The sequence below is a fragment of the Pangasianodon hypophthalmus genome, chromosome 8 (genome assembly GCF_027358585.1).
Source record: "Pangasianodon hypophthalmus isolate fPanHyp1 chromosome 8, fPanHyp1.pri, whole genome shotgun sequence".
Taxonomy (NCBI): domain Eukaryota; kingdom Metazoa; phylum Chordata; class Actinopteri; order Siluriformes; family Pangasiidae; genus Pangasianodon; species Pangasianodon hypophthalmus.
This window is the reverse complement of record NC_069717.1, coordinates 3,984,845-4,006,161: the sequence shown is the minus strand read 5'-3', so window position 1 is coordinate 4,006,161 and position 21,317 is coordinate 3,984,845. Positions and strand designations below refer to the sequence as shown.

General features: G+C 38.4%; 1 protein-coding gene across 3 annotated transcripts; it reads left to right on the top strand.

Annotated features, from left to right (window-relative positions):
- The first annotated feature begins 122 nt into the window (after nt 1-122).
- Nucleotides 123-21,191, top strand: hdac6 (histone deacetylase 6). Of its 3 annotated transcripts, none has more exons than XM_034306926.2 (28): nt 123-599; nt 1,248-1,361; nt 1,781-1,891; nt 2,247-2,332; nt 2,481-2,565; nt 3,509-3,549; nt 3,652-3,748; nt 3,891-3,988; nt 5,046-5,150; nt 5,268-5,336; nt 7,797-7,923; nt 8,036-8,101; nt 8,749-8,808; nt 8,936-9,025; nt 9,427-9,533; nt 9,626-9,693; nt 10,863-10,992; nt 11,529-11,657; nt 11,787-11,955; nt 12,591-12,793; nt 13,778-13,970; nt 14,056-14,205; nt 15,537-15,711; nt 15,798-16,198; nt 16,331-16,465; nt 18,948-19,094; nt 19,525-19,653; nt 20,198-21,191. In XM_034306926.2, the coding sequence occupies exons 2-28, from the start codon at nt 1,287-1,289 to the stop codon at nt 20,264-20,266; spliced, it is 3,315 nt and encodes a 1,104-aa protein (XP_034162817.2). In that variant the 5' UTR covers nt 123-599; nt 1,248-1,286; the 3' UTR covers nt 20,267-21,191. The 3 variants fall into 3 exon arrangements, with proteins under 3 accessions (XP_034162817.2, XP_034162818.2, XP_034162816.2); XM_034306927.2 differs by having other exon boundaries at nt 1,245-1,361; XM_034306925.2 differs by having other exon boundaries at nt 1,217-1,361.
- The last annotated feature ends 126 nt before the right edge of the window (nt 21,192-21,317 follow it).

The window sequence follows — 21,317 nt, the reverse complement described above, 5'->3', positions numbered from 1 at the left end:
AATTGCTAATATAATTAGCTCTTAATTCTACAGTTCTAGTATGCGTATACATGCTTTCTGTTAATTAACTATGCTAACTATAAAAACTATTAAAAATATTATCTCTAACAATATCAGAAATAATAACATTTAGAGTTTAATTTGAATTGAACCCAGACACTCCCCTACAGCACTGCTAGCGGTCGCGTTTACACGTCATCTGTACGCGTCCAAAATGTTTACGCACACAGATGTGCGACAGCACGGCTGAATTTCAAAAAGCCCCGATATTCCCTATATAAGTACACTTTGTAGGGTATAAGATTATAACAATTCTGCATCCTCAATAGGGATTAATAGTGTGATTTGTAATTCAGCCTGTGAGGGAACGTTTGAGCGCGTTAGCCTGCAATCACTGATCCTGGGCTTATTGGCCTGTTTGCTTTAATTGATTTGTTTTTATTCGTGCCTCATTTCGTGTCAAATTTCTATGCACTCTTTAACATCTTTCTTTTTTTTTTAAATGGATTTCAAATCCCATTTTTGTTGGAGGAGCTGGTAAAACGCAAGTGAAAGCAAGTCAAGCAAGCAAGACTTTTTTTTTTTTTTTTTGAAAAATAGTAAGTGATCATAGAGATTATTATTATTTAGTGTATAATTATTTTAATTATGATCTTTCCATTTAACATTGACACTTAAACAGGAACACATTAACTGTATTTAATGATATTTCTAGCTTAAGGTTTTCAAACTAATATTATTATTATTATTATTATTATTGTTGTTGTTGTTGTTGTTTCTGCATGCATTTTGGTTAGGTCTTAGTCAAAGACACATCCATGCAAAATGTCATTCAAAACATCAAAACAATTAACTTCATATTTTCCATTTGTGAAATGGGATTTCCTTGACATCAAGCTATTTAAAAAAAATCTTAATCCATGTAGCAATTTTCATTTTGAGTAAAAAAGTGCTTAACATAAAATATTAAAAAATTAGATAAAGAATAAAACAATAGACAATCATAATACATTTGAGGATAATAGAAATAAACATTTTTAAAAAGGAAAACAAAGAATCACGGCTGAGATGAATAGTAAATCATGTTAGTACAACAACGAATAAATAACAACATTAAAGAAAGCAATCCACAATTAATAAAACAATTAGTGATATAATTCATAGTTTTGGAAAAAAAAAAAACTACAATGTAAATTGGGTTGTGGTTTTAATCCAGATGTAATTAGGCTGATTTGTTGGTGAAGCAGGATTTGGATTTGCTGACACGTTGTGGAATTTACGTCATCATGGATTCTACATCAGATCAAACTCCGAAGGGTTCGAAACGCTCTCCAAAGAAAACGCCACAGAGCTCCGGCAAGGTAAAAAAAAACCTTCATCGTCTTATTTAATATTAAACTGTATTCTTATGCCATTTATTTGAACAACCAGTTTGTTGTTTAATGAGATCAGACTTGATTTTTGTAGTGGAAACAGTTCATATTTTGCACTGCAGAGTTTCAGGATTTTCTGGAATGATCCTGCTGAAGGTTTTACCAGGTTACTGTATAGTAATGAGTTAAATAATAAAACTGTCAGTTCAGTATCAGTATCAGTATCAGTTTAGGCAGTATCAGTTAAGTTTTCATGGATCTGAGCTTTAGAGCCCTCGTTTATTTTCACAAATGTTTAAAAAGTCACAGTTTGACACAGCTGATCGAGAGCCAGGGTTCAAATTCTAAGCTTTTCGTTAATGTGATGTGGCGTGTGTTTGTGATTAACTCGTGTCTGTGTCTGTCAGCGGGAAAGCAGCAAACGCAGCCAGAAACCAAGTCTCCAGGAGGCTAGAAATAAAGGTAGAAGGGACCGAGGCAAAGCAGAAGAGGAGATGACCAACAAACTCAAAAACATGGTACGCATCTCTGTGTAGTTTTAATCTCGCTTTTTTTTCTTCTTATATTTTTATTTCTCTGTTGTGAGCCATATTCTGGTCATCAGAGATAACATGAAGAGTGAAGGCAAGGAGACTGGACCTTTTCTGAGATCCTCTGATTGACCTTCACTTCACCCCTTGGACAGTTTATTTTATGATATGATAAAATGTGCATTTTTTTCACATCACCAGTTAAATCGTACATTATTCTAAGCTCTGTTCTGGGATGTTTAATAGATGGCAGATTGTATTTGTGATTTCAGATGTGGGTCGTCACTTACCTCTTACCTTAAGGCGCTTACACGTGTTTGGGTGTGTGTTGTTGTGTTTGAAGGGTTTGCATGACAAGCTGAAGGCAACTGGAACTGGCCTAGTTTACTCCGATGTCTTTTCCCGTTATCGCTGCCTGTGGGACTCCAGGTGACTCCAGCACTCTATTTGACCTGTTTAGAGATAAACTCTAATATTAACTGTAATGATATCAGATGACATCAAGGTCTTTAATATTTATCTAATCTGACTCTGAGCTTCTTCTTTATGAAATCTGTCGTCCCTGTTGTGCTTCCAGTCACCCCGAGTGTCCAGAGAGAGTGACCGCTATAGTGGGGATGATGGAGACGGAGGGGCTGCTGTCTCGCTGTGTGCAGGTGGAGGTGAGAAACACGGCTGCTGCTCACGTGTCTCAGCCAAGTGCCTCACGTGTGGCTGCTAGCTAATGGCTACAAGATATCGTGTGTTAAGATTTATTGCAGTATTGATATTTGAATATGAATATGAAAATTTTGAGCATTTTTAGCTTTATTTAAAAACATATCCAGAGTCTTTAGAATTTATTTTCTTATAATTTCATGTCATTTTGACTTTCTTGAAATAGCACTTGTATTAAAAATTAAATTGATGTCCATATATATGATTACCATGAGAAAAAAATGGAAAATACTATACCTGCAATAATAATAATAATAATAATAATAATAATAATAATAATTTTTATTAGTGAAATAGTGAAATACTTCCACTGCATTTATAAACAAAAATGATCAACATTCAAGTCTAAAATATTTAATACTGGTGACCAAAGTTATAGAAAATATAACTTTTAAAATAAAGTATAGCAATATTCATGACAAAATTTCCTCAGTGTAGGATTTTTACATGATGCAGCTGATTTCTAAAAATCTATCTTTTAATTAAGTTTTTAAAAAGAGTCATTGGAGTCTGGCAAATTTTTTTTTTTGTATAATTTTGTGTAGAAAGTTTGTACAGAAAAGCTGATTTACTTTCTATATATAAAACAGCTGTAAAATGGATCCATAAGTGTGGACGCAATGCATGAAAGGGTAATTTTGATTTGTTTTTTGAGTACTTGCATAATCCAGAAAAAAATAGTGAATTATTCATTTCATGCAGGTTAATTTGAACCATGACACATTACAGGTTCACTATTTTTTTGCATGTATTGTAAGACACATCGTCATCACAGTGTGTAGCAATATAGTTACAGTGTGCTGTTGTTTTGTCCGTGTTATAGTGATGGAAAACTTGTTAGTCCTCGCAAGTTCTCCAGTTCCTTAGCTGCTTCTGTTCATGTTTCAGACGAGAGCTGCATCAGAGGAGGAACTTTCTCTTGTTCACACGTAAGTCTTACGATAATGTTGTGTGTGATCAGTAGTAGTGCTGTGGAATGACTGTGTAGTTTGTGTGTCATCTGTGTGATTTGTGTTGTTTATGTGTGACAGGAAGGAATACATTGATCTCATGAAGTCCACTCAGACGATGACGGAAGAGGAGCTGAAGTGTGTCTCTGATCGCTATGACTCCGTCTACCTCCATCCTGTAAGACCTGCCACCTACACGTCTCTTGTCCTGAGTGTGGTGGTGTGACGATGTGTTGGGCAAAGTGGGTTCATTTGGGTGTGTGTTATGTTTGTCTGTATGGTGTGTGTGTCTGTGTGTCTGTGTGTGTGTGTGTGTGTAGGACTCTTTCTCATGTGCCTGTCTAGCTGCCGGCTCTGTCCTCCAGCTGGTCGACAAGGTGATGACATCGGAGCTACGCAATGGCTTTGCCGTGTGCAGGTGACATTTTGACACACAGTTAAAGTTTTCAGTCACATATTTTACTTATTGATTGATTTTACTTTATTATTTATATATGTATTTATTTGACTTAAGTCCAGCTGTTGAACATGGTCTCATCTTTGTTAGAGTTTTCAATTTTAATTAAGTTTTGGTGAAAATGTACAATTGTTTTAGTCAAATTTCTAATATGTAATATATACTTGAATTTTTGTTATTTGGTTATTGTTAATTTTAGTCTAAGTTTAGCTGATAAAAAAATTATAGCAAACAGCTTGAAAGGTGTTAGTGAGTAAAAACTGTTTTGTTCTCCTCAAATTTCCCTAATATTCTTATTACATTTCCAAAATACAAATGCAATAATTTCCAAAGTTTTAATTCTTTCCTGAAACAATTTTATCCTTTTTTTTTTTTTTTTTTTTTTTTTTTTTACAATACATACTTTTAATAACGTCACTATAGTCAAAATGGCACAATTAAAATGTTTCACCTTTGTCCAGGCCCCTGGTTCTGAAAAATTTTTTGCCTCATATTTATTTACTGAGAAAAATTTTTTATATATATTATAAAGTTACATATTTTGAGTAGAAGGTGAATTGTTTAGTTTTTGTCATGAACAAAAAAGCTCATTAACAAACATAATTAAGACATCATTAATAGAACAAACCAAAGGCTACTAGCATTTAATTGATTAGTGTGTAAAATGGCCTCGTCTCATATAGACGATGTTTCACCTATGAACATTTCACAGATCGATTAGTTTTAATATATTTTTTTTTATTACTGTGTGTTTAAAAAAACTGCAGAGAATATCACTAGTCTAATTCCAAAACTACTTTTATAAATTATATAAATATAAATATAAATTAAATAAATATAAATAAATATAAATATAAATTACAGCGCTTAATTCAGAGGGCAAAAATTTCTCTTAATTAATCAATACACTGTTATTCCTGTATAGCGACCAGGCCATAAACCCATGAAGCTGTCCTTTCACAGTGAATAAATTCAGCCAGGAAACACTGTGTTTTGTGATTTCTCGTCTCCCTCGCAGGCCTCCAGGACATCACGCCCAGGCTGGGCAGATGAACGGATACTCCATGTTTAATAACGTAGCAGTGGCAGCGTGTTACGCTCAGAAACGGCACGGCGTCCAGCGGTAAGAGTGTATTCTCCTGGACGTTATACACTGTGATGTGCTTTACATGTACTGTGATTTAAACAGTTTATATAATGTGTGTGTGTGTGTGTGTGTGTGTGTGGATTTGTGTTACAGGGTTCTGATTGTAGACTGGGATGTACATCATGGTCAGGGAATCCAGTACGCCTTCCAGGAGGATCCCAGGTACATACAGCTCCATTTCTCTTAATAAAAGAACATTTTATTAATTAAACAGTCTCACCAAAATTCTAATCTACATCCTCCTCGCTTCTCTTACGCCAAATATAATCAATCATCAAGAGAATATTCAAAGTCTGAACAGTCTGTGCAGCTTTGCATTGTAAATTAAACCCTGAACTACTTGCATATTAAGCTTTATCATTTACATGTGAGCTTCAGTAACATCCAAGATTTATTTTAAAGAAATGTAAAAAGTCTGAATCTGAATTTACTTTTTAGTTTTTTTGTCAATCAAGATTTTGTTATTTTCAGACATTAATACATTAAGATTTATGATGCACTGTAATAGTTTCAAACAGTAGGGTGACAAGTCTTTAAAATTACTGCTCCTGGTTTGTAAAAAGGTGAAATCGAGCATAATGTGCAGGAAACAGACTCCCTTTCTGGATTTTTTACTAGAAATAATGAAAAATACCATACATACAGAAGTGTGGGGCCAAGTTGATGTTAGTAAATGCACTTTTACCAAAAGTTAACATAACACACACACACACAAAAACAACTCTACAGACATCTACAGTAAATACAGCATTTATTTCCATGTGGTCTCATATATGAATTGAAACACCTTTTAAGAGGTGACCCAGTTCATAAACTTGTTCCAGATTCCCATTAGCACAGGAACTTTCCCTTTGATTCTGGTTGGCATTTTTTCCACGAGGCTGTTTCCAACTTCGGCACCCTCCACCCTTCTTCAGCACCACCCTTCTTTGAGAGCTGGAGGCCTGGCTGATTTCCAATGTTCCAATATTATTCTAGCTGCTGTAGCAATTCCACCTATCAGGACTGAGAGTTTTCTCTTGTTCACACTGGATATTTTAGTTCTGTCCCCCAGTAGACATAGATGTGGGGATACTGGCAGCATCAAGCCCAACCAATCACACAAGAATTTCAAAATTTCACGCTAAAATGCCTGGACTGTACAACATTCCTACATAAGATGTAAAAAGGTCTAATTGTTACTGGTTATTCCTGTTCTAAAGAGCCTACATGGTGTCCAATAATATCTATGCAATAATTTATACTGAATAAATTTCCCTTTTGCTTTCCTTATGTGTTTGCCGTTATTGGCTAGGATCTGTTTCCACTTACTCTCATCAATTTCACAGTTAAGTTCTTTCTGCCAGATTAGCTGTCACATGTGGTGCTAGTAAAATAAATTGAGCTATTGCAGAACACCGATGCCTTGTGGGATCTAGGTGATATTTACTTTTTTAGTTTAAACTTCTTTCAACAGCATGTTGGTCTGTTTTCACTTTGGTGTCCTACATTACCCACAATCCTGTTGGACTACCTGCTGATAGTGGTGCAGTGGGATTTAGCCCTCGCTTCATCTCTCCATAAAGAGAGCAATGCAGTGGCACTTTAGTCCTTTAGCCTGTCCAACTCTTTCACCTCTTCATTTGTACACTAACTAGCTAGCTGAGTGGAGTCTCTGTCGTAAATGCGTTGTATAGCTGCATTGCATTCTGGGATTTTGAGTCCAGCGCTTCCACTGCGTTTTTCTACCAACATGTCCTCTACACTGGATTTCTCATTAATATGACATTGAACATTGCTGGAAAATGGTGATTGAGAAAAGACACTTTTGATCTTTTGTTTTTAGGAGCTGTTGGCAAAACCCCATCACTAAAGTTTTCATTTATGTTTGAGATTTAAAAAATTTTTCTCTTATTAAACTTTATTGTAACTGCACAAGCAATAACAATGTCCTCTTGAGACATCAGCGTGGCAGACGCCGCTAACGTCACACAGGAATAATGAAAATACAGCAGCATCTAACAAATGAGCACTCAAATCGCTAAAGACATCACAGATATTTCAATATAAACATTATAAACATATTTAATGTGTTCAGAGTGGAGTTGTCCTCTAAAGCCACTGGTTTAGCATGAGTAAATTGTCATGCACTCGTCCCACAAAATCTTCATTTAGTTAAGTAATACTGTTTGTGCACAATTTTGCATTGAAAGTTAAATATTCAAATCAAATTAAAATTATATTCTTATCTGAATCACTTCTAACATGCAATATTCAAACTTTGGGCCACAACAATTACTTAAATATGATTCTCTTGTGGATTGACTCCAAAATATGTGCTAGTAAGCCTCCATTACTTGTTAGCAACATTAGCTTCATAGCTTTAGTGTCGGACTAAGGAAGTGAAATTCAGACAATAAACATGTGTTGGCTAATCGATGACATTTGGAAGGAAAATTGTTTCAATTTTTGGCCAAAGTATCTCATTAACGCTTGTAATATTTACAGTTTAAGGTGAAATGGTAATGAACGGTAATGACTGTGCTGTGTTAACTAATGTGCATTGCCAGTATGCTATTATTTTACTTTTCTCTGGTGTTGTATATATTCTCTCTCTGTCACTGTCTTTGTTTCTCGTGGCAGTGTCCTGTATTTCTCCGTGCATCGGTATGAGGAGGGCTCGTTCTGGCCTCACCTGCCCGAGGGAGACAGCAGTGTTGTGGGTTCAGGACAAGGCGAGGGCTACAACATCAACGTGCCCTGGAACAAGGTTAAAAACGCAAGCTTGCTCATGTATAAAACGCACACCCGGATGTGCAGAGGGACTGAGCGAATGAGAAGCTCACTCAGTTTTTTTCATTGCTGTGTGTGTTGTTGTGCAGACAGCGATGGAGGACGGAGATTACGTCTCAGCATTCCAGAGAATTCTGCTGCCTGTAGCCTATGAGGTACTGAGCACGCTTCTCAAATCACTCAGCTACAGCCGTGTAGCCAGACTGTCTGTGATTTTAGTATTATTTAATCATTAGTATTACCGTAATGACACGATGAAGCTGGCAATAAGCTACTCTCAGATTTGTTAAAATTGTTGTAAATATTATTTTATTAGATTTACTTAAATTAAGTGGGATTAAATTGTTGCACTGATTTCTTACAGGAAATAAAATTAGGACAAATGCTTTTAAACAGATACAAAATGTTTTAAATTTATAATTTAAGTGTAACTTTTTGCATGGAAAGTTCAGAAATAAAAAAGTTTAATCTAATAAGTAAATATAAATAAATGTATCATTTCTATTTTGTAAAATATTTTTTGCCTAATATTCTTATATTTTTACAATATATAAATAATTGGATTATGTTCATGATTTTATTTCTTACATTTATTTATTTATTTTTTACTTTTTTACTTTTTACTTTATTTTGCTTTACTTTTTTGCTTTGCCTTTTTTAAAAATTTATTTTACTTTATTTTACTTAACCTTACTACACCACACAGTACTGTCTGTCAAAAGTTTTAGAACCCCTGCTGTATGACTGCTGATCCATGATTCATCTCTCTCTGTGTGTGCGTGTGTGTGTGTGTGTGTTACAGTTTCAGCCTCAGCTTGTGTTAGTAGCCGCTGGCTTTGACTCTGTGGCTGGTGATCCCAAGGTCTGCTATATATATTAATAAATAAATATATTCCATGTGCGTATCATGTATATATCATTATATCGTGTAGTAATGTGAATGTAACATTGCTCTTGAATAGTATATGTGTGTGTGTGTGTGTTTTTAGGGTGAGATGTGTGCGAGTCCCCAGTGTTTCTCTGTACTGACCCACATGCTGATGGGTCTAGCCGAGGGCCGAATTGTGCTCGCTTTGGAGGTACAACATCTCTCTGTAATGTATTTATTTTATAATATTCTATAATGTATTTAATTTCAGTTAGTGATATAACGTCATATAAAATAACATGAAATTGAAGCTGATACGACAAAAAATTCAGCTTGTCATGTTACTGAGAAAGCACAGAGAGCGAAGTGCTCTTTCTTGAGGACAGATGGACTCCACAAATGATGATTAAACGTTCTCCTTGTAGAAGTCATCACCATAGCAACTTGTTAATGCTGCTTAGGTCTGAATTATGTCAGTGTCCACCATACAAGACCCCGTGCATCTACAGTTGTTACTATAGGAACGCTAGTATATTAGAAAAAGCACACAAATTCTTTGGGATGCGCTTGTCTTGTCTCGTACTCACCCTGCTTATGTATGCTCCTGTTCAGGGAGGCTATAACCTGCAGGCCACAGCAGAGGCAGCTTGTGCTAGTTTGAGGTCACTCTTGGGTGACCCCTGCCCTCATCTGAGCACTCCAGGAGCTCCGAGTGAGAGGTCAGACATGGCTGCGACACCTTCCTCTGTCTCCACAACATGTGATGCCTCCACCACCGTGTTTCATTTCTCTTTGGCTTTGTCTGTTACAGTGCTCTGAAGTCCATCTCAAAGACAGTTTCTGCTCTGTATCCATTTTGGACCAGCCTGCAGACTCTGGGTAAGTCTGAACCAGTCTACGTTTACAGTACTTTTACTCTGAGGTGCCAGTTTATCAGTTATACCGATCATATAGATCACTCTGTAAGTTTACAGTCACTAATCAGAGCTCATCTGTTAGTATTCACAACATGTCAGCTCCCCTCCATGGAAAATTACCACCAGATGACCATCACTGAGCTGACATTATGTGAGTAGTGGTTCATTCTCAGCAAAGCAGTGACACTGACATGGACCTGACCAATAAAGTCGCAGCATATATTTACAACATATTGAATTGCAAATTTTGGGACATTCACTGTTATCCGATGTGACGTTCCACTTTAACTGTGGCTGCATACAGTCAGATCACACAAGCAGCTCAAATTCTCTTGATTTCTGCCTCCAAAGCTACAGCGAAGGCAAACAAGCTCCTCATCACTGGAGTCACACCAAACTTTATTTCATATTTATTACTGATAATAATAAATCTAATGTCTAAAGCAAGCTAGGCTAATTAGCTGATACTAGCTAGGACTAGTAAAAGAAGAAGCCTTCACATATTCATCACATATACATTACAGCACAGTGAAATTCTTTTTTTTCGCATATCCCAGCCTGTTAGGAAGTTGGGGTCAGAGTGCAGGGTCAGCCATGATACAGCGCCCCTGGGGCAGATAGGGTTAAGGGCCTTGCTCAGGGGCCCAACAGTGGCAGCTTGGCAGTGCTGGGGCTTGAACCCCTGAGTAACCCAGAACCTTAACTGTTAAGCCACCACTGCCCTAAAAGTGTTGTCTTCCTGTAAAAAAAAAAATAAATAAATAAAGGCTTGTGTGAAAGCAGCCTAAATGACACTGATGAATGCTAGAGAACAACTAACACACTGTACCTGTAAAAATATGAGCTCTTATCACTGCATAGACCTACAAGGTGTACCAATAAGGATTTTCTTTATAATAAAGCAGTCAGTAAGTGTACACAGTGTTTAAAAGCTGACTTACCAATAGATGAGCTATGGTCAGTAACTGTAAACCTACAGAGTGCACTGATATTGTTTTTGCTGTATGTTTGTAAGACACACACTGATTATATAATGAATCCATATTTTGTTTTCTCACCATTGTGTACTTTACCTGAGTCAGAGCTGTATAGATGGAACTTGTCATTGCTTTGTGTGTGTGTTTCCCTCAGAGGGCGGCCCTCTTTCTGAGGCAGAGCCCTTGCCCTCAGCCGTGTGTGTCGAGAAACTGGAATCCTGTGTCCAAGTTACTGGACTCGTTTATGACGAGCGTATGATGGAGCATCACAACATGTGGGACAGGTGAGAACACACACATCCACATACTGGGGCTTTAAAAATTTGCAGTTAATTAATTAATTTATAGAGTTCAATATTATAATGCATGCGAATATGAATCAATGTTCATGTTGTATAAACTCGAGAGGGTGAAAATGGTCTCTACTTTAAGCAAAGAAAGTTATGAGAAGAAAAATATTGGGATTGTGTCATAACTTCATTGTTTTACAAATGACATGCCTGTATAAGTACAGTAATTTTCTTTTGTTACTGATTTTTATTTAAATTTATATAAAAACTGCACTGCTACAGTGGGGCTAAATTGCAGATCTCATTTTATTCACTATATATGCTCATTATGTAGGGTATAACATAATAATGCTGTAGACCCTAAACAGTGTACTATTTGGTCAGTAGAATGCGATTTCAGATTCAGACACAAAAAAATCAGTGCTTAAATCATTAAATCATGTTGCTTTATGTAATCAGGAAATTGCTTTATAATTTCAGAAATGAGTATAATGTGCTTTGTGTGTTTCTGTGTTTATCCAACCCTCCAGCCATCACCCTGAGCTCCCTCAGAGAATCTTCCGGATCTTCTCCCACCATGAGGATTTGGGGCTGGTGGAGCGTTGCCGGCGGATACCGGCTCGTTTAGCCACAGAGGAGGAGCTCGCGCTTTGTCACGGGTAAAACATGAGAAATTTAATCAATGCAGGAAGGAAGACCGAGTACACAAAGTGTTCTTCTTTGTTTATGTTGCTTTTCCAAAACCCAAACCATCTCTTTCTCTCTCTCTCTCGCTCTCTTTTGATCAGATCACAGCACATCGCTACGATAAAGAGCACCGAGCAGATGAAGCCCAGAGACCTGAACAGGCTCGGAGACGAATATAATTCCATCTACATCAGTAAAGAGAGCTATAAGTGTGCACTACTGGCAGCTGGGGCATGTTTCAATGTAGCTCAGTCCATCCTCACTGGTCAGGTGGGTCTCTCTGACTAACTGACCACTCTCTCTCTCTCTCACTCACTCTCTCACTCACTCACTCTCTCACTCACTCACTCACACACAGCAGCAGTATAGTATATACAGTCAGGTCCATAAATATTGGGACAGTGTCACAGTTTTGGTAATTTTGCCTCTGTACACCACCACAGTGGATTTGAAATGAAGCAGTCAAGATGTGACTGAAGCGTAGACTTTCAGCTTTAATTTAAGGGGTTTAACAAAAATATTGCATTAACCGTTTAGGAATTACAGCCATTTTTTACAGTGCCATTGAGATCAGATTTTTCCCCATTCTGATGTTTGATGTGAACATTATCTAAACCTCTTGACCTGTGTCTATGCGATTTTATGAATTGAGCTGCTACCATGAAAGAGAAGGTGTACTGTGTATGTGTGAGTGTATATACATACTTTTTTAAATCAGTAATTCTGGAGCTGACTGTATATGTTGGAAGAATCATATTTAATATTGACTGGAGATCATGAAGGTGTGCATCAGTAGGGTTAGGGGTTTGAGAGTTTCAGAGCAGGACGTCAGTGTGTGAAATGGTTTAGTTTCTCTGATCTCACATCTCATGGCTTGTGTTTGTGTATCTTGTGTTCGTGTGTAGGTGAGGAACGGGGTGGCTATTGTACGTCCCCCTGGGCATCACGCAGAGAGAGACACCGCCTGCGGCTTCTGCTTCTTCAACACGGCTGCCTTGACCGCCCGCTATGCTCAGACCATTACCCACAATGCCCTGCGTGTCCTCATCCTTGACTGGGACGTGCACCATGGCAACGGCACCCAACACATCTTTGAAGATGATGACAGGTGGGGAAGGATTCTGGTCTTGTATCAGATCCCTGGTACTTTTGTTGTTCTTGTACAAATGTAACTTGCACCAAGAGTGCAATAGCTTTTGGACAGCATGTCTTAAGTGACCAAAACTGCACATTATTCACTACTTAGTGCACTATTTTGGAAAAAAAATGTCGACGTAGACATGCTTCCAAGCCTTATGAAGAATATCCAATGCATTCATGAAATCCCAGTGTAGTAAGTAATGTCCACACATTGGGCCTCATTCATCAAATGAACGAATTTATTCATAAATCATATGCAGGATCATTAACACAGTAAACATGTATTGATGAAAATATAGTTAGTTCGGAAAAAATATTTGTATCACTTAAATCACTTATTTATTTCAATTGCACATACTTGCATGAATTTAACGAATATTTTGTGAAATTTATTCATTTCATGTTAACGTTTTAAAAGAAAGTGATCCAAAACAAATCCATAAGTTAAGACATATAAGACTAGCCATTCAATTAAGACATAAATAATGGCACCCTATAAAAGGAGTTAGTGTGTGTCTTTGGTATCTGATGCGCTGCAGTGGCTGAGCTGCATTACTAGAAGTACATATTTATATGTGAATTTACTAACATGCAACAGTCTGTGAATCAGTCTCAACAGATTACACGAGCCTGTTACTATATTAGTGTCTTATACAGTCCTGATTGTTAAATATAGGGAATAGTGTGTAGGATCCATAGCTCAAAAAAATCAGGGTTCTCATGTGCAAATCAGTGATTTCTCTATTTCATAACCAGTACCTGTCTGAATCAGATTGATTCTTAGCCCTAACTTGGTTAAGTTGATAATTTAATGGTTTACTGGAGCAGAGAGAACGCCATACTGTTGTAGAGTTCAAAGTCAGAGTTAGAGTAAAATACGGAGGTGAGTTGATAAAGTGTAGTATGTGTGAAAAATCAGTAGCTAGACCTGACCACACCATTTTCCTTGCAGTGTGCTCTACATCTCTCTCCATCGCTATGATGAAGGCTCATTCTTCCCCTGCTCAGAGGACGCCGACTACGATAAAGTGGGCCGAGGGAAAGGTGCGGGTTACAACGTCAACATACCCTGGAACAGAACCAAGATGGGCGACCCAGAATATCTAGCGGCCTTCCACCATGTGGTGATGCCGATAGCACGAGAGGTGAACACACACACATGTGCAAACATATCTGGATTGTATCATAATTGCGTTTTAAAGAAATTCTGATTTCTGTGTTGCGGTGCAGTTTGCTCCGGAGCTGGTGCTGGTGTCGGCCGGGTTTGATGCCGCTCGGGGTGATCCATTAGGGGGGTACCAGGTGACCCCGGAGTGCTACGCCCACCTCACACACCAGCTGCTGAGTCTAGCAGCAGGACGAGTGCTTGTCATTTTAGAGGTGAGTGAAAATTTTGTGCTTTCTTAGCAAAATGCTGCTTCAGTCCAATTCTTAAATCTGATCCTGGTTTTTCTAATTAAATGTACACACACATAGTTTTTACTACTCAAATCTGTCTCGTGGTACTGAATACTTTATAGCCCCAGTAATTACTGCCTTTGCAATGTGTAGAAGTACTAGCGATTGTAGTAGAGCTGTGCAGTATGACAATGTAATATCAATATCGTGATAAATTATCACAATGGTTAATATGTTTTTATAATCTTTTTATACTTTTTTAATGGCTTCAGGATGGAACATGACATTTTCACAAGCTGTTTTTTTCCCCTTTTTTTTGTCAAAGAGAAAAAGAGAGGCTTGTATAAATGTATAAAAAGACTAAAGTGTTGTTCTTTGATAAATAAAAACTTGTAATCAGTGGCAAATTGAAAAAAAGTGGAATAAAACACCTAACGATGTGCTGTTATTGAAAAATAATCAACTTAAGAGTGGAAGCAGCTTCATGTCTCGCTGCATCACAACCCCATTGTTCAATATTTTCCTAAAAGCGTGTCATCTTGTTTTTTTCCCCTTACTAAGAGTAATTTTTAAAGTCTTTTCTTTTTTCAAACAAATTTTCCTGGATGTTTATAAAAAAAAATCTCCGTGTTGTATATCGTTCAGTGTTATCATATGAAAATGTACACTTTCCTCTTATACCACATTCCCTGGGCGATTGACTGTGAACAGTTTGTGCATTAATTGCATGTGGTGTCATTACTTCTCAATGCAGGGTGTGTTACAGTAAGGAAAGCACTAAATTAGAGCAGTGAGTCCCGTGGATTCGATCTCAAAACCCATGGTTTAGTATTTATTTACATCAATGCACACTTATCCACACATCAATATATGTGTTACACTGATGACGGATGGCTTTACACTGTGCAATCTTTGGCCCGATTTTGCTGTCACAGACAAAAATCTCACTCTGTTAAAGAATTATTTGGTCTTGAGTTGATAGGACGACAGCACAAGGTTATGCAATATGTTTGTTTGAGCCAGCGATCATTTAAAATACTGACTTGCTCATAAATTAATATAACATTACATAGATTGCGGTGACTGATGACGTAAGCAAAACGTAGTAAATGTCTTTTCTTCGTCATATAATCTGACATGGAGAATACAAGTATTCTTACAGTGTGTTATAGAATTCAGCTAAGATTTTATTGAGCCCATATTATACAGTGTCTGATTGTCACGCTTGAGCAGCTTTGTTTTGTGGCTGAACGAATATTTTTGGTCTTCTAAGCTCAGTCTAAGCAGTAGGTCTTGTCTCCTTTTTCTTATAGGGAGGTTATAACCTCAACTCCATCTCCACATCCATGGCCATGTGCACCAGCATGCTCCTGGGTGACGCGCCCCCGCTGCTGCCTCCTCTGCCCCCCCCGCACCCCAGCGCCGCCATTAGCATCAACAACGTCCTGCGAGCACACGCCCCCTACTGGAGATCTCTCAGAATACAGAGTGAGGATGTGACCATAAAGGGCAAAATGCAAGACTAATTCATCAATAAAACACTTTATTCATCTCTCTATTTTATTCTCTCTCAGTTCCAGAGTCTCTACGTTTGTCCTTGCCTTCTCCTAAACCCAAAATCAAGCACACGCCTGCAGGAAAAGGCAAAAATTCTCCTGCTCAGGTCACCCCTCAACAGCAGCACCAACGTACCCCAGTGACGACTTCACCAGCATCGCCCCCTACTGATCAGGAGGACTCGGGGCTGGACGAGCTCACTCAAGGCCTGCGCTCTCTGGACCTGAGCACATCTACCATATCTGCCAGTTCCAGCCCCGCCTCTGTCCCTGTGGGCGGGGCTAGACCTAAAGTGAAGCCCAGCCCACAGAGGGACTCCTCAGCAGTGCAGGAGGTGTTGTCTGTTGGAGTGATAGAAAGAGGTATAGAGGATGGTGATGTAAAAGCTGAGTCCACGCCCATCAAACAGGAGAAACAGGTAAACAGCAACATCATTCAGTTTTTGAAGGATAAACCTGATTCTTCACACCTTTGACGTCATATAGAAATATGAGGTGATGTGGGATGTTTAATTTGATGAAAACATTGCTTCCATTTTCACTTGTTGCAGTCAGTACCACAGACGGCAGAAGAATCGGACGCTGGGGCCGTGTGTGATCAGGAGAGTCCTGCGCTGGAGGGAGCGTGTGGTTACACGAAGAAATCCATCTTCGAGCTTGTGTGTGGAGCCGTGGACCTGGCTGGGGTACGATATCTGTCACAGGGGTGATGAAAAGTTTTCTGTCCCTTTGTGTTGTCTTCTGACCTATTGCTTAATTAACATAATGAGTTTAAAGCACACACGAGTTTGTTGTAAAATGGATTATTTATTATTAAGGTGAATGAATCTTGTTTTAGTAAACAACATAAATCGGAAAAACCATGCGAGCTGATTTACTAACAGGGTCTGCGGATGATCTGGTCTTTCAGATGAGCAAGATGGTGTCTTGTACATGTGAAGCGTTAGCTCTAATCAGCATACAGTTTGAGGTGTTTCTGCATACAGTTGCAAAACGAGGATTAAAAAACAGCTTAATTTAGCTCCTGCACTGTGATTTATCACAGCCTTAAAAGCACTTTGGGAACAAGATTTGTGTGTGAATTAACATGACTGAAGGGCAAGTATTAAAATTGGCAAAGCTTATTTTTAACACGTCTCACTGCCTTTAATTTGGGTTAAACATAACATGCAATTTCACATATCTGTGGCAAGTTTCAGTTGCAGTTTTACTCTTCCGGAAATCACTTTGAGGTTTTTGTATGTGCCAACTGTTCTCAATAGCTGTGACGATCTCAGACCGCTATGTTTTCTCCCCTAACTTTGCACAGGACAGTTATTCTCTATAAATCACTCTCAGCACACCCAGTAACTGCTCATTAATGCACCCTTTACCAGATTGCACATGAAAATGCTTGTTTTTTGGGGATTTTAGTAAATCATAGCAGAAAGATTTCTTTATGGCAGTAATACATAAAAGAAGGTTTCATATGTGTTTAAGGAAATATGACTTCAGTAGAAAGAAAGAGTGAAACTGTGAATCAGTCAATGAATAAAACGGATGAATGAATGAACGAATCGATGAATCAACCAACTGCCATCAACACTCAGCAGTCTGCTGGGGCTGGGAGATATTTTTATCATATCACAATATTTAGACATTTGAATGGTAAACAATGTGTATTAACATCTTCTATATAGGATTGACTGCCAGTAAAGCACTTCAGGATGTGCTGGTATTGGAAAATAATCGATTTCAGCAGGGACAACAGGGATTATTCAGTTGTGTACATAAAAATGCTAGCTGTGCTACATGATAATTTGAGAGCACATAAATTGGCTGATGACAAAGAACTGTGGGCCTGTTACATTTTATTACATATTATATTTAGGCAGTTTTTCTAAATGAAAATTTGAAAATATCTTGCTGTACCCTGGGTGGAAAACACTGCACTAGAGGGCTGGGAGGCACTCTGAGGACTGAGAGGATAAACGACTCGAATTCCTGCTGACTCTGCATGTCGGGTGAATCGCAGAACTCAAAAGCAATTGTTAATAGGTTCAGGTTGAGGGCTTTAGTTTGTTTTGTCCACAATCTCCATGTGTGTTACACTGCAAACACCAAGCCAGAACAATGCCTAGGGGCCCTGTTTGCTCCAGAAGGCTTTAGGGAATGATATATATGGATGTGGATGTCTGTCAGATAGACAATAGAAGACAATAAGCAGTGAAGCAAACTGTTCTTCTTGTACAGAGCATTTGGACGAGTCACGATGTCTGTAAGTTGAGTGTTTTTTTTTTGTTTGTTTTTTTTATGTTCATGGTATGTTTAAGTAGAAAAATGGTTGAGTGGTTAGTTATACAACAGCGCTGCTGAGTTCTCGAATCTGATTGATCAGAAGATTAATTTTCTATAACAGCAGCTCTGAAAGTAGCTCTGGCTACAAGGTTTATATTAATGCATTAGTACTAAAAGCATTATTGTTTCTATAGTAGCAACTTACACAGGGACTTATATGATGGACTCTTCACACGGACAGCTTTAGAAACTGTAAGCGTGATGTTGATGTTTATTTAACGTAAAGTTTTCCAGCATAGGGAAAATCTTTGTTTGTGCTTTCTGGTTTCTTTGAACATGACAAGCTGCATTTTTTTTGTCTTATTATTTTATAGAATGAGAAAAAAAGAGAGGCTGGTAATATAAGTTATTAAAGGAAATACCTTGTTTTTCAGGTTCCACAATGTTAAAGATAACTGTAAATGGATAAAAAGTACCACAGGTGATGATTGGCAAAATACTTTAGTGTCAGAGGAATAAACTATATGTATGAGCGGTAACAGCGATTATTCAGTTCTGTTTGTTGGTAAATCAGTGATGCTTGTAAAATTAGTATAGAATTTGGGGTTTGTTTTTACCCTCCAGTAACCTAACAATGAACATGTATAAGCATGTATTTGTTTCCTTACCCCTCTATGTGTAAACGTAAAACTATAATATGACAATCAAACTCGCATATTTCAGAATGTGAATGAGATATTTTGAAAGTAAATGATGCATCTAGTTGTAGATAAAGCTGGATGAATTATGTAATAAGGGCTACACCGCCTCTGATTTGCCAGGTATACTAGTGTGTAACTTCACACGTTGTTGCTACATCCCAGGATCTCATCTTGTGGCTTCTCCTTGTAGGACACGATGTACGTGGTGGACCCTTTGGCGTGGTGCCCACACTTGGAGTCAGTGCGTCCAGTGCCTGCAGGGGGCATCGACGTGTTCCGGCCGTGTGAGGAGTGCGGCGCCGAAACGGAGAACTGGATCTGCCTCTGCTGCTATAAGGTGCTCACCACAGGACAGTACAGTAGGGGAGAGATTTAAATGTCTGTGCCTTTAATAAACACCATTAAATAGTACTGAGTGAGCCTTCTGCCTAATTATCATTAATTATTCAGATATACTATCACCGGCCACTTTAAAAGGAACACCTATACGCCTACTCATTCTCGCAATTATCCAGTCAGCCAATCACATGGCAGCCGTGCAGTGCTTCAAATCATGCAGATGCAGGTCTAGAGATTGGCATAACAAATACGTGATATAGTGTTTCAGGCACCTGAAATGGTTAATCGAATACTCAAATACCTGCACGTGCCCGTATTAAATATAAAGCAGCCCGCTGTTGCTGAGGTTCTTAGACTTTTTGCAGAATTAAGCAGAATTATCTGCAGTGCACAGAGCGATGCTGTATGTGTGTTTGGTCTTTGTGCAGGTTTTGTGTGGGCGTTTTGTGAACGAGCACATGGTGGCCCATGGTCAGATATCCTCTCACCCTCTGGTCCTGAGCTTTGCTGATCTATCAGTGTGGTGCTACTCCTGCGAGTCCTACGTCCACAACAAGGTGGGTGCATATGAGCTCTGACCTTCACGCTGTGAAACATAATGCAGCTAAAATCAGCGTGCTTCACTTCAGAACATGTTTATGAGTCTTCATATTCTACAGCTTTATATACAGTCCTATCTCTCTCTCTCTCTCTCTCTCTCTCTCTCTCACTCTCTCTCTGGCCTTATGTCTGTGTGTCTCTGTCTTTCTCCATCTCTTTCTCCATCATCTCTCTCTCTCTCTCTCTCTCTCTCATCTCTCTCTCTGGCCTTATGTCTGTCTGTCTCTGTCTTTCTCTCTCTGTACCTCACTTTGTCTCTGTCTCTCTCTCGCTCTGTCTCTCTCTCTCTCTCTCTTTCTTTCTCTCTCTCACCCTGTCCTCTCTCTGTCTCTCGCTCCCCTGTCTCTTGCTATTTATGGCTCTCTCCATATCTCTCTCTGTCTCTCTTTGTTTGTCCCTTGCTCTGTCTCTGTCTATCTCTCTATCTCTCTTTCTCTCTCTGTTTCCCTCTTTCTCTCTCTCTCCATCTCTCTCTGTCCCTCTCTGTCTTTCTTTCTGTAGGTGCTGTATGAAGCCAAGAATGCTGCTCATCTTGCTAAGTTCGGGGAGGAGATTCCCCCTATCAACTAATCCAGCACTGAAGATGAGAAGATTCCTGTGCAGGCAAAAAGGAGGGGTGTTTTTGTGTGTGTGTGTGTGTGTGTGTGTGTGTGTGTGTGTGTGTGTGTGTGTGTGTGTGTGTGTGTGTGTGTGTGTGTGTGTGTGTGTGTTTGTGTGTGTGTGTGTGTGTGTGTGTGTGTGTGTGTGTGTGTTTTCTTGCATGTATGCGGAAGTAACCAACTGGCATTACATGACACGGCTGAATGTGTGTGAGAAACTGTTTTCACACTGAACACTCGTCTTCATTTCCAAACTCATACACGTCCTCCTCTCTGCAGGAGAGCCAAACTCATTATCCTGCGGTAATTACATTGTAAGTGTGAGTGAGATCACACATTTCTCCTGCACTACTTTAGTGCCAAAACTCTGATCATTTGAGTGTTGGTTCATCGTTTCACAGAATCTCTCCACTCTTTATTTATTCCTCGTAAAAACAGCACAGTACCAGTTTTCTAATCCTTCTAATACTCATAGTTAAAAATGAAGCAGCTTCTGAACAACAGTTTAATAATGAATAAAAGAAGAAGGTTGCAGTGACATCGGCACTAACACCAGCCAGGCGTGTGAATTTCAGCGCCAAACCCTTGAGCATGCTGTTAATCGCACTGTTAATCACGTTCCTGTTTGATAACGAAGGACTATTTACAGGCACATAACCAAAATATATTCCTTCAACTCACAAGCAATAAATAATGCCGAGTTGTCTCAGACAAAAAGTAGTTCTGACAGTTCAACTTTGTAAATTTCACTGTTCTTTTATTCTGTTTTCTTAACATCTTTCTTGTGTTCCTCTTTGAACAAACTGTGTATCTGTGTTATAGCAAAAAAATAAATCATTGTAAGTTATGCTTTTGTAAACTTTGTTACACCAATACACTTTGAATGTGAAGAATTGTTTTCCGTGTGCTTTCTGCATCTTTCTTGAGTTGAAAGTAAAAAGTGTCCACGTGTCCAAACATACTAATATGTATGTATATATATATATATATATATATATATATATATATATATATATATATAT